General features: G+C 36.8%; 2 protein-coding genes across 7 annotated transcripts; both read left to right on the plus strand.

The window, feature by feature from the left end:
* The first annotated feature begins 1,320 nt into the window (after positions 1-1,320).
* On the plus strand, positions 1,321-4,309 carry Mrg15 (mortality factor 4-like). The gene is made up of 7 exons (XM_076431827.1): positions 1,321-1,895; positions 2,037-2,154; positions 2,226-2,534; positions 2,635-2,847; positions 2,915-3,084; positions 3,174-3,346; positions 4,170-4,309. Exons 1-6 carry the CDS (start codon positions 1,868-1,870, stop codon positions 3,344-3,346), a joined length of 1,011 nt encoding a protein of 336 aa, XP_076287942.1. The 5' UTR covers positions 1,321-1,867; the 3' UTR covers positions 4,170-4,309.
* Positions 4,188-12,825, plus strand: LOC143212724 (serine/threonine-protein phosphatase PP1-beta catalytic subunit). Of its 6 annotated transcripts, XM_076431834.1 has the most exons (6): positions 4,188-4,366; positions 4,870-4,941; positions 8,716-9,203; positions 10,046-10,144; positions 10,229-10,468; positions 10,559-12,825. In XM_076431834.1, the coding sequence occupies exons 1-6, from the start codon at positions 4,315-4,317 to the stop codon at positions 10,664-10,666; spliced, it is 1,059 nt and encodes a 352-aa protein (XP_076287949.1). In that variant the 5' UTR covers positions 4,188-4,314; the 3' UTR covers positions 10,667-12,825. The 6 variants fall into 6 exon arrangements, with proteins under 6 accessions (XP_076287949.1, XP_076287944.1, XP_076287946.1 ...); XM_076431829.1 differs by lacking the exon at positions 4,870-4,941 and having other exon boundaries at positions 4,192-4,366; XM_076431831.1 differs by lacking the exons at positions 4,188-4,366; positions 4,870-4,941 and adding an exon at positions 5,004-7,297.
* Positions 12,826-13,673: the final 848 nt, after the last annotated feature.

Raw genomic sequence — 13,673 nt, forward strand, 5'->3', positions numbered from 1 at the left:
AGCTTCGTCCTCTGCGATTTCGACTGTTTTCGCCCTCGTCCGCCGCTCATTTCACGAACTGAATTTGTCCCACCGTGTCGAATTCACACGGTGATAAGAAATCGATAAAATAACAAGTAAACAGTAACTTTATTTAAATTGATGAGTTAACATTTACATCTTAGGTTATTTTGATATGCATTCTGCATTAAAAAAATGAAAGTCACGGAGTTCCGGACAAATTTACCAACAAATAACTATTTTGCGGATATTCCTGCAATTTGCAATTTTTGTAGACGAATTTTAAGAGAATGGAATCGAATAAAATTTTATTTTCAGTAGCAGTAGCCTTCGCAGGTCGGGAGTAAATAAACATCGTTTTAAATTCTGTCGAATTTGAGACTAGCATTTTTTGAACATTTTCAGAAGCCTACAAATAACAGAACTGAATAATAGAATTGACACGAGGGACGAATGAGGATTAAATCATTCTAGTATACGTATTTAAAAAGTGATTTAAAAATGAGGAAGCTCGTCGACAAGTTCAGCCCGTTTTTTCAATTGCAATGATTCGAAAATTGCTTTAGGTTTAATCAAGTATCGTTCATTTGATTTTAAATTGTTCTTTTGTACCGTTGTCGTTAATGTGGAAAGAGTTTCTAAATATATCAGAACATTTTCATACTTTGTTTCAAAAGAGAAGAGTTTTCCCGCTTGTACGGAAATCTCGATTTGAACGAACGCACATTCGTTGAACAGACTGCGCATGCGCGAGATTTACTCGCGGTCGTTTATATTCGCGCTACCGTCAAGTTTCTGCCTGTCATTTTTAGTTGCAATGATTTGAGAATTGCTTTAGGTTTAATCAGGTTTGTTTCATTTGATTTTAAATCGTTCTTTTGTACTTACCATCGTCGTTAATGGAAAGAATTTGTAAATATATCCTAACATTTTCGTATTTTGTTTCAAAATATATCTCGATTTGAACGAGCGCACACTCATCGAACAGACTACGCATGCGTGAGATTTATTCGCGGCCATTTGTATTCGCGCTATCGTCAAGTTTCTGCCTGACATTTTAGTTGTGACGATTCGAGAATTACTTTAGGTTTAATCAGGTTCGTTTCATTTGATTTTAAATCGTTCTTTTGTACTTACCATCGTCGTTAATGGAAAGAATTTTTAAATGTACCAGAACATTTTCGTATTTTGTTTCAAAATATATCTCGATTTGAACGAGCGCACACTCATCGAACAGATTGCGCATGCGCGAGATTTACTCGCGGCCATTTATATTCGCGCTATCGTCGACCGCCTGCCATTCGCGCGTCAGCAGTAGAGTGCAGAACGTCGTTTGCTTTAACAATTTATTGTTTGATATATTGCATCGCTATTCTACATCTAAATTAGTAAGAACCGTATGAATCTTACTCATCAGTGCAATTATAAACCACAAGTTAAGATCAATTCAGAACTGTGAGAAATGTATTAAACTTTGATAAAATGCGATATAATGATATTAGAACTTCAAACATGTTTAGTAATTTCGATATTTATGTAACACTTGAAAGTGTGTGCGTTTAGTTTTTAAACTAAATTCAAATCGAATTGAATTTTTGTCCGTACAAGCTAGGTAATATCGTGAACTGAAAATCTCTAGGTAGACCATTATATTTATTACTAGCATGCAGTGTCGATAAGCGTGGATCAGCCTTTACTCCGAACATATAGGACGGAGCCAGAGACGCCACTTTTAAAGTTGTTCAGTGGAAATCAATTGTTTTCGCGTTGGCGCGAATTATTAAGTAATTTTCCGAAATTTCGACCGTATTTAAAACTGACGACTGAAAGAGCATCAGTCAAAATAAGCAGTTCAAAGGACACGGCCATGCCACCGAAGTGTAAATTTCAAGAAGGTACGCATTTCTTTTTGAATTTTTCGTATTTCATAATTCACAACGTTACGTCCAATTTAATTAATTGCTAATCATTATTTTCGTTCTATTCGTGTTCATTGCGTAATCCGATTTGTAACGATTGTGTGTGATTATTCTTAGGCGAGAAAGTTCTATGTTTTCATGGGCCATTAATTTATGAAGCAAAATGTCTAAAGTCCTCCATTACTAAGGAAAAACAGATCAAATATTTCATTCATTATGCTGGCTGGAATAAGAAGTGAGTAATCGTTTTATTTCAATGGTTTATCATGGAAATGGAATTGTAAATATTAAATGTTGCACAAATAGTTGGGACGAATGGGTTCCGGAAAGTAGAGTACTCAAGTACAACGACACGAATGTGCAAAGGCAGAAAGAGGTTCAGAGAGCGCATTCGAATCAGCAGTCTATACAGAAAAACAAGAAGGGTAGTACATCTTCTAAAACCCAAGGCCGTAGAAGTGAGGGAGGTCGCGAGAAAGACACCGATAGCAGAGCTAGCACTCCCGTAGCAACAGTTGACAAAGCGGTTAGCAGATTGACTAAAAGCACTACCAGTGCAGTAACACCATCGTCTTCTCACGATTCCACTTCGGATGCTCCACGCAAAAAACGCAGGTGTGTTCTATATTATCGATGCACATGTCTTCTACATTATTAATATACAAAGCTGTGTTCTCTCGAATGGATAATATAAAGCTAATGTGATTTCTTACAGCCGGATGGAGGCATGTGGCGACACCGAAGAATATCTTACCAAGGTAGAAGTTAAAATTAAGATTCCAGAGGAACTGAAGTTTGTACTTATAGACGAATCAGAAGTAATATTGAAACATCATAAATTACCTGCATTACCTGTAAAGAATACAGTCGATAAGGTTTTAGACGATTACGTAGAATCAAAGTCTGCGGGAAAGAATGATTCTGCTAGGTAGATATACATATAATAATTGAATGGTACAGATATTATTGGAACTGAAGTAATTTATCATTTCCAGGGAAAGCATACTAGAAATAACTAAAGGTATTCGCGAGTACTTCAATATATCCTTAGGTTTGCAATTACTATACAAATGGGAACGTCCACAGTTTATTCAAATAATGAACGACAATCCTGAAACACTGCCCAGCCAATTATACGGCGCCTTCCATTTATTAAGGCTATTCGGTATTATATTCTTTATTCAATATGAAAAGTACAATATTTGTTTAAGGTAGTGAAAGATTTTATGCAATCGTTTATCATTATTTTTACAGTAAGGTTGGGAGGAATGTTATCATATACCACATTGGACGAAAGAAGCATACAACTGTTGTTATCCCATTTTCACGATTTTTTACAATATTTACAGAAAAATAATACCGAGCTATTTAATCTCCAACAAGATTACGCAGATTCACCGCCAGATTATCACAGAAAATATGCTTAAGTTAGTATCAATTAATGTACAAATTTCATTCAAACGACACTATTACTTTTTGTCTCGTCTATTACGCATGGCAGCTAGTTTTCTCTTCTACTAAGATACCTGCATAGACACTGTCATGCCAATTAACTCGTTATAAAAAATAATTATATGTTTCATATATTTTTTCGAATTGTAAACTAACTTTTTCAGTTTATCATCTGTACAGACAAAAAATATTAAACTAACTAGTACATATTCTATCTTCGATTAATATGTATCACTAGCATCTCTCTCTTTTATTTATTGTACATACTATGTATTACAATATCGTTACTTAATTACAATTTTATACATACTCGAAGAGATCGATTGAGACAAAAATATACGGTTTCTTTTAATTATTACCATTCTCCACGTATTTTTATTTGAACAACATTTTTCAAATAGATCGAAGTACGTCATTGTTAATAAAAATGAGACAAAATGGGTTGTGAATAAAAATTGTATATACTATAAAATAGAAGAATTCGGAAAACCTTTATATTATATTAAATTATCAGTGGACTCGATGTTAAATAAAACGGTATACAGTGCGTTAGGTTGTATTTATATTATTTTATGATGCAATTATAAAAAATATATATTTCTTTTCTTAAAAATTATTTTCTCGGAAGTACTGTTTCGATCTTTGTGCATTTACGAAAATTTTCAAAAACTGCTAGAATATTTTTATTCATTTCTAGAAATCTCTTTTCGAAAATACGTCTAGAAAAATTGCATAAATATCCGCAGTCTTGTCCGAAATAAATTGTTCGAAATTTTGATAATCCTTTTATTTACATAGGACCGGCAGTCGATAACAGCACACGTATAGAGTGACACGAGCCTAGAAGATGTATGTATATACATATGTATATACAGTTAACTGCGTACACAAACGTATCGTCTAGTCTACAAACATCGGGTCAGTCAGTCAGTGGCAAGAAAAAATGGCGGATGTCGAGTTGAACGTCGACAACCTGATACAAAGATTGTTGGAAGGTACGTGATAAAAAATGGGAGGCTCGGTGGGACGAAAGTGTAAAATTGTTCCCGAGATTCCCGTCTTCGATTTGGTGTACAGTTAATGGAAAGGTTTTCCAAAGTATCCGGCGAAAATTGGCTCGATCCGATGTCGCGCCGCGTACATCGAGCATATACGTTTCTTTTCTAACCGAACGAAGATTAAAATCAATCTATTTGTTTCGCGACATTCGATATCGGTAATTTTTTTTACAAAGTCCGTAAATGGTTTCTCTTGATTGCCCGTCGGAACGCTTAATTTGCCCGCGGTCCTGTAGATCGACGGAAAGAGAAGAAACAAAGAAAAAAAGAAAGATATCGATCTCCTAATGTTACAGTCTTCGTTAACTCCTTGTATTTCCAGACATCCGCGCGGATTCTACTCCTCCTGTACTTATTCTTTATTTTCTGAAAGCCAAAACTGTTTCTTTCTGTTCTATCTCTGTTACTCATGCTACGTGTCGGAACTCTGCGCGGTAAAGTTTACAACACGCAGAAAGACCAGGTTCAGAAGAAAGCCAAGCTAAAAGATATTTTCTCGTCGGATTTCGTTGGTACGCAACAAGGAAACAAACATCACGTAGCTCTGTTCAACGTTCTTTAGTTGCGTCTCTTTATCTGCCTCTCGACGTCATGCGTGATCGCTCATCATATGCTTATGATTTACAACGCAAAGTCAGAGTAGAAGCTAGCTATAGTATTGTGGCATCCGCAATGTCAGTTCCACACCAAGATATCATCTTGTTAGCTTGTTCTTCACGTTCTCACACGTTTTCCTTAGATTGTTCTTTGTATCATCGGCATCTTCGACACACTGCCATCTCGGTTCTCTTCAGATACTACGTATCGCCAGGCTCTGCAAAACAACGTCTGCAATGTCAATGTTTAGCACCGTACTTACATGGAACCAACACTTTAAGCAATAGATTATATTTGTACAGTGGTCGTTTAGAGCGATCCGATTCACACAGAAATAATGGCTTGAATGCAAACAACGTTGCACGTTAATATTCATTTATTGCTCAGTTAGCTTTGTCCACCAGGATGTTAATTGATAATGAACAATGCTTTCTCTTTCATGTTTCATAACGTCGTAATGTCTACTAAGATTGTGTATAGCGTCTTTCGAATAAATCCACCATTTTTATATATGGAGGACACATTATAATTAAATGTGACACGCATAGTGTCTAATAATAACATAACAGGATTTCGAGGAGCAGGCAATCTTCTAAGAGATTATTTTGTTTCCTAGAAGTAGGATGAACAAAAAATTGCTTACTTCTATATTGTTTATCTGTAATGCAACCTTATCAGTTATTCTGGACGTGTTCCCGAATAAAACTGTCTCGCGTTTGATCAAATATAACCATGACGATTTTCTATTTTCTTTCTTTTTATCGTTCGCCCCGTTTCTTTAAATAACTGTAATATTAATAGACAACGTTTCTGATAATGTGCTTGCTTCAGATCTTCCATAGTTTTCGTCGTTCTAGAAACATTCTTTTTTTACCGATAGCATTTAGATTGTTGCGGTATGACCTTGCTGATATGCAGTTTTCCAATAACCATCATATCGACTCGTTTTAAGCGACACCATGAATTCCTCCATAGCTATAAATACTCCTACGACAGTGCAAGGGTTCGACGTGTTATCCCGTACTTATGCGAAATTTATTCGCTTTCTCGTTCGTTGGTTTTTTCGGGTTTCTACGAATCCTAACCGTTGCGCCACATGAGCTTTCTATTCGTAATTAATTACGATTTGGTGATCACGCATCACTAAATGGCTTTCAGCTTTTCTTTTAGACTTTGTTTTCCTGCAAGTTTATGCTCGTCGTATTATTCGAGACTCATATAGCCACTTAATCCCTTTGAAGCATTATAACTACAGTGTGCGACAACCTTTCGTATCCCCGATTATTGCATCAAGAGAAAACCTATACTACGTAGCTCGACGATTTTATAATCGAACCTCCAACCTACTCGGTTCTTCAAACAATTGCATCATACGGGAATAAATCTTTCACGAAAATGCGATTCTGACGAAAGAAAACCTCGTAGCCGTGACGTATTTATTTTCCGTTTGTTTTCGAAATCGATCTCCCCTCCTGAATCTTGAAGAAACTCGTATGAGACGTCGTTCTTTTCTAAATTGAAAGTCAAGATCACCTGTTACGCTATTCTATTATCTTTTTATTTTAGCATTATGATATTTAATCTTTTCGTTGCTAACGGTATACCGGTGACTTCAGTTACCCGCCAGAATTTTGCATTTATTAATAACTCCGGTTAAATTGGCCATTAAAGTTTGATTATTCCAACGCGTGATTCATTAGAATTCGCCATATACAGCGACTCCTATTAATATTCGGTCGCTCTCAGAAAAACGATAACTTTTTAAATGTTGGACTATACGATTTGAACTTTTTCAGGAATACACAGATCTACAAAACGTATTTTTTAAATTTTCAATATAGGATCACATAAAAAAATTGTATTTTGCAACTTTTAGTATTTCCTCTACAATTCCGACCAATTGCAATTTTCGAAAAACTATCCCTTCACATCATGTAGTTAACTAATTGCTCGAACTTCCCAAAACAGTTCAAGTCGTACGGTCCAATATTTAAAAAGTTATCGTCCTTTTAAGAGTGTCCGAATATCAGTGGGAATCGTTGTATTAGGTCGAAATAGTTTGATTAAGAATCCAACGATTCGTACGACACGAAAAAGTAATATCGCAATGGTCTCACGGCAAAATATAGATTCGTGGAAGGCTGTTCCGTCACGGAAGGGTTAATCAGATGCAGATAATTATAGAATAGTTATTTTTAAATATTTCGCCGGTATGACGTTTCGTGTTTAAATATTACCGCTCGAATTGACCGGAAGCGAACTGCAGTCAGGGTAAGCTTTCTAGTCGGCCAAGGTCGCTTCCCTTATTAATATTTATGTTCGCGGTTATAAAAAAATCCTGCCGCTCGATTGAAATATTATCGATTTCACTGTACTACTTATGCATCGTATTAGTATCAACGTAGGTACCCTAACTGAGAAATGGAGACTGATCTCACAGTGGCCATGAACAGGAAAGATTCATCCCTGACTATTAGTGGTGGTGAACCGTCGATAGTTGTCGATAATTATCGATAGTGATGGTGTGCAATACATTTTATGGTGTGTATTATTAGGAATAAAACAGATTTGTAATTTTACAAGAATCTAATAACCATGAGTTCTCGTTGAGAAAATTAAAATTTAATTATCTTCTCTAATGAATTTTGATATTGTCGGTTAGTCTAGCATAAAAAACAATCTTTCAAGTTTGATCATTTATTAGTTTCATCGGATTTCAGCAATATTTGTCGAGTAAAACGATGTACGAATACCAACCCCCAAATTTTAAATAATTATCCATAGTGTGTAAAAAAAAAAGTACCTCAATAGTTCTCCACCACTACTCTAACTAATCCTTCAACCCGCCACTGTAGTACTACGCGATAGGGCTCTACGAGAATTCGTGGCAGCCGAGTACATAATCGTATTTATCCATGCCCCCTCTAAGAATCGGTTCTTGGCAGTCAGAACATCTTCATGCTCCAGCGTAGAAACTTATGCTCGGCGTACTTAATCTGTGAAACAAAACACTGACCAGGAGAGGACACGATCCTCCGGTCTGCGATTTAGTTAACACTTTACACATTTATTCAGGTCGACCTACTGTTTACACGGATGCGCCATTACAGGGTCAATGTTAACGTACAAAAATGATTAACGAGGAAAATAAATTTTTACTCATTGTCAGATCGCAATCGATGTGTAACAATGCTATTTTACATAAAGACGATTTCTAAACATTTTTATGAGAATATTTTTCTTCGTTGTGAATGTTTTCAATACAAAAATGGTACTCATTGCGTACAAAATTATTACGCTACATTGTGTGTTCATAAAAATTGGTACAGGGGACTATATCACCTCGACAAATATTTCAAAATGTATTTCCAATCGAATTTACAAAACATTGAAAAAGAAAAATGAGATTTGAACTTGCGACCTGCGCGGTGACAACTTCAGCGTCAGAGCACGTGCCGCAACAGTGTTTTGAGCGACGATGGAAACTTGAATTGTTGATACTCCGAAAGGTATTAATCCTATAACGGTACATGTTAGTAAACAGAAGAACGAGCTGTATAAGTGTGTAATGCCCGATGTAAATCGGCGATGCAAAGGTCGTGCGCTTTCCTTGCGAGTTCGCGAAGCCTGACGTCACGCGGCGCCGCGTCGGTCGAAATGCATTTAAACGTGCGAATTTTTGGACGCAGTCAGAGGATGCCGGCCAGGAAAGACCGTTCTAATGACGGAGGGTGAAGTGCGGGGCCTTTGCCTGAAGTCACGGGAGATTTTCCTTCAGCAGCCGATCCTGCTCGAGTTGGAGGCGCCACTAAAGATCTGCGGCGATATACACGGCCAGTACACCGATCTGTTGCGACTGTTCGAATACGGCGGTTTCCCGCCGGAAGCGAACTATTTATTCCTCGGAGATTACGTAGACCGAGGTAAACAATCGCTGGAAACGATATGCCTGCTGCTCGCGTACAAGATCAAATATCCGGAGAATTTTTTCTTGTTGCGTGGAAATCACGAGTGTGCCAGTATAAACAGGATATACGGGTTCTACGATGAGTGCAAGAAACGGTATAACGTTAAACTATGGAAAACATTCACGGATTGCTTTAACTGTTTACCGATCGCTGCCATCATCGACGAAAAAATCTTCTGCTGTCATGGCGGCCTTAGCCCGGATCTTCAGGTGACTATATTCGCTAGTCATATAATTATGAAAGCGGTCTAAGTCGTATAAAATTGTACAGGGTGAGATTCTGGAAACTGGGACTCCTTTTTAAGTTGAAATAGAGGAAGAATCACATGTCTATGACCTCGTTTGTTAGGTGGAGGCACCAATGCACTCGCCGGGTGTGCAATCACTCTGTATTTCTTGTTTTGAAATAACAAGCACTAAACATTACATTGCATTAAAATAATGTGACGTGAAATAACTGATAAACTCGTTGTTGTTTAATTTTCACTTAGACCACTTTCATAATTATGGGCAGACGTATTGGGCCCGTTCTATTTAGTCGACCCAGAGTCGTCAGATCAGGGGAGGGAGCACGAAATGAGGGGAAAGAATTACCCCCTCTCTGCCTGCACGAAGAAACGTGTCACGTGACCGGTAGAAGGGAAAGGTACATATATAGAGTGGGAACACAAGTCTTAATCTGGCGACTCTGACTTCCTCGACAATGTTTACGTCGACACCAGGGTTGGGCACATTTCGAAAAATGATTGGAATGGTCTGATAGTATTATCAAACACGATATGTAAATCATTTTATTAAGTTTTATTAGCAGAAAATTTCATAACGATGCGTAGCAACAAAGAAAGTAAGAGTTCAATGGTTAATAGAAGAGTAAACATGTGTAAAGATCGAAATGTTGGCTTTTTATTATCTACCTCGTTGATATTAATTATTATGAATGAAGGGACCTTTATTAGAGTTGATTGAGTCAGAGTATTGTGTATCGCGTGGCTGCTTATTAATAGCTTGAGACACAGAAAAATGTCTCTAACTTTGACCTTTTTCTATTACAGAACATGGAGCAAATCAGAAGAATTATGCGTCCAACTGATGTACCTGACACTGGCCTTCTTTGCGACTTATTATGGTCAGATCCTGATAAGGAAGTTCAGGTACTGTATTTCGTTATCAATCGATTTATTTACGGAATAATTACGACACAAACGTGCTACAGATATTTCTATTCTATGTTACAGGGATGGGGTGAAAATGACAGAGGTGTTTCCTTTACATTTGGTCCGGATATAGTGTCCAAATTCTTGAACCGTCATGATATGGATCTGATATGTAGAGCGCATCAAGTGGTCGAGGACGGTTACGAATTCTTTGCGAAACGACAGTTGGTTACGCTGTTCTCGGCGCCAAATTATTGCGGAGAATACGATAACGCCGGTGGAATGATGAGCGTCGACGAAACCTTAATGTGCAGTTTTCAGGTTGCATTTAAGATCATGAATTTCGTACTGTTAATTACATTATACGTTTATAAATTCGGTATCGTAATATATCCCATTATATTTTCAAAGATATTGAAACCATCCGAGAAGAAAGCTAAATACCAATATATAGGAATGAATACTGGGCAGGGCGCGAGACCAGCTACACCACAAAGGAATCCAGCCAAAAAGAAATGACAGCCTCGTCAGCATTTCTTATCACTAACACTATTAGTGAATGCTCATGCTAAAGGGACCCGAACCAGGCAGAAAAATATTCTATTACAGATCAATGTTAATACCATAACGTTGTAAAATACGCTGCACCACTACCGGCTGAGTTGCACCAGAGTTATGAGTAACAATAAGCGCGGGTGAGAAACTCTAGATAGTGGTGTTTTATCGTCAGAAGTTGTTTGTGATCGTTGAAGACTTTTAAAACCGCTGTTTTAACTTTCTCCTTTTTGCGTATGATTTTACGTGTAGATATATATTTTTTAAGTATATCATTATGTTGACTGATTAGTGATTAAAACAAAAAAAAAAAAGGAAAACAATCAAACAAGTAACCACCGTACAGTCGTAGAACCTGCCCAAGTGCTTGTTATGGTTTCTTTTTTCTTTTTACATAAAATGTTACGTTTCAAGAAGGAAAACAAAACAACCCGTCGAAAGAGAAACTAAACTTCGCCACTACTTTTTCATGAGTATTACTTTTCGTGTTCCATTGCAAAGACGTCGAGAGAAGGGAATACGATTTATCCTTTTCTCAATCGCATTTTGATAAGATAAGTAATGTTAATTCAATGTGACGTTTTCTTTTTAATTAATTTAATCCGGGATCACTTCTGTGCCGTTCGGATGTTATTAATTTATCCTCATCTCACGGATACCAGCCGGTCCTTGGTATCGTTATAGCGTTTACGTAACGAACGCAGACATTCTCATTTTGGACTATTTATTGCTTTCATGTAAAATGTTCTATGTAATTAGTAGACACTCCGTTGATTGTTCTTAACATTTCTCTGTTACTGTTATTGTCATTGCTTTCGCAGATAACTTAATTATCGTTTAATAAGAAGGCGACCACGACGATATGTATATAGATACTTCTTAACTTCGCTTCGTTCCTTATACATCCTTCTTCTTTTCTTCTTCTATTTCGAGTGGTTTCATAAACTTCGCAGTATTTTGAGATACCGAGAGAGAGCACCTTCCAAGGTACGTTGTAGCAATGTTAGATATCGTTTATTTTCGAATGAACAATTGTGAAGGAAATGAATGATCGGAGAGAAAAATATAAAGAGAGGTAGAAGCGTGAAGGATTATAAGCGGTTGACGAAGGAGGATTAAAAGGAAATAATAATGATAAAAAAAAAGAAAACAACTAATTCTCTAAGATACAAAAATGTATGTACTAATAATTAAGGAGTTGTCATTAAGAAGAACAGTCTCAGTTGCTGAGAGATTTTAATGTTGCGATAGAGATAAGCGAAATATATGGAATCGTTGAATGAAATATTAATTATTCTTTTTATTCCACAGCATAAAGTTCGAATAATTCTTATTCCTACGTACGATTTCACTTTCAGATGTTTCGGTTCCATTTCTCTGCGCGTAATTTTCGTTCTTTCCATTTTGCATTTTGTTGAAACAATACAAAGGAAAAGTGAAACACTTCCAGCACTGAACACTAACTTATCCTCCCATGCTACGGTGTGCAGTATACAAAAGTAGTTTGCGTCGTTGCGAACACGACGCTCGTAGAAAGTATTCGAGCTAGACGCTGCTCGAACACGTGTATAGAGAATAAGTATTTAAGAAGATTTATCGACAACGTGCAAGGAGTTCGTACACTATTTAAGAAATCGAGAAACAGAGAGAATTATATATATTAATCGGAACTCTCTCGAACAAGACGATACAACTTCGTTCCAGGAAAGAGAGAGGGGAATAGTAATACAAATATATCGAGAAAACATCAACATATTATCTGAAAGTGAAACGTAGATCGACTTTGAATGAACTGTTAGACAGTAAAGCGAGTAGCAAAGCGTTTGTTTATATAAATATACAATTGTAATTTATGTTTGTTAAGAAAGGGATAGAGAGAAAAAGAAAAAACTGAAAAATGTTGTTTAAACGGCGAAAGACGAATCAATGCGGACCTTTCTATTTACGAGACTTTTATGAATTTATTACTGTTATGACACAGCTCACACGATCCGGGATTTGCTTGATCGATCCCCTAATCGCAATACGCCAATGCTCTCGTTGGTGAGTGAGTATCGCGGGGCTAGTTGGAGACATATAGGCGTGATGCAACGAGTAACGTAGACACACATCAGTGACACAGTTCAACTATAAAATAATAAGTAACAGATCCGATGTCTGTGTGCTACAAGTATTTTGTGTGTGTATGTGTGTGTGGACGTTAACTCTCCGATGGCTACTTGCATTCTGTACGATTGTGCGTATGATTTGCATGAGGCAACGTTAGTATTTCTATATCAGTATACGTTACTGGTGGTGGAGGTTTGTAACAGCTGTAGCATAGTTTCCCACGTACTACTGGATTAGGGATTCCTGGATACGTAATCAGTTATCTAAAGAATCTGCAGCTATCCAAGAACCCCAGTGTTATGACTAAACAGCGGATTTTGTGCATTTATGAGAAAAATTAAAAAATACTCATTATACCATTTTCAACCTATTAAACACATTAACAAAGAAAATCAATTTCTAGGTCACTTCAGTTTGTTGCAATTCAGGTAGAACATTTTTGTTTCGCATAAAAATCCGCTGTTTAGGTATGACTTCCTGAGGATATGTTAGCGGAGCTGAGGTGTGCTGCGACATTGCCACTACTCTTGAAACATTCAGTTCAACAATCGCGGTGTACACGGTGTGTGAATATAATGACGTTGTTTTCAATTCTAACATTGATATATCGTAACTAAACTGCGGATCTTTATGCAAAATAAAAATTGTCTTCATCGATTGCAAGAAATAGAAACTAAATGGAAAGTTATTTCTCTATTAATAATTTTAATGGACATCTTCAATTTTCTAAATTTTTCAACAAGTTTGTACTTCATCTACTCAATTTTGCTATAAATGCATAAAGTCCGCTGTCTTGTGTTGCAATCACGCGTGCATGGTATTGCATGTTAACGAACTTGTATCGTTTCAAGTATATATGTAC

This window comes from Lasioglossum baleicum, chromosome 10 (genome assembly GCF_051020765.1).
Source record: "Lasioglossum baleicum chromosome 10, iyLasBale1, whole genome shotgun sequence".
Taxonomy (NCBI): Eukaryota; Metazoa; Arthropoda; class Insecta; order Hymenoptera; family Halictidae; genus Lasioglossum; species Lasioglossum baleicum.

Excerpts from the sequence above, each read along its gene's own strand:
- LOC143212724 (XM_076431834.1), top strand. The coding sequence starts at position 4,315 with ATGGCGGATGTCGAGTTGAACGTCGACAACCTGATACAAAGATTGTTG. Across the intron at positions 4,942-8,715 it reads TTTCTCGTCGGATTTCGTTG|TCAGAGGATGCCGGCCAGGA; the intron begins GTACGCAACAAG and ends TTTTGGACGCAG. Across the intron at positions 9,204-10,045 it reads GCCTTAGCCCGGATCTTCAG|AACATGGAGCAAATCAGAAG; the intron begins GTGACTATATTC and ends TTTCTATTACAG.
- Mrg15 (XM_076431827.1), top strand. The coding sequence starts at position 1,868 with ATGCCACCGAAGTGTAAATTTCAAGAAG. Across the intron at positions 1,896-2,036 it reads GAAGTGTAAATTTCAAGAAG|GCGAGAAAGTTCTATGTTTT; the intron begins GTACGCATTTCT and ends GATTATTCTTAG. Across the intron at positions 2,848-2,914 it reads GGAAAGAATGATTCTGCTAG|GGAAAGCATACTAGAAATAA; the intron begins GTAGATATACAT and ends TATCATTTCCAG.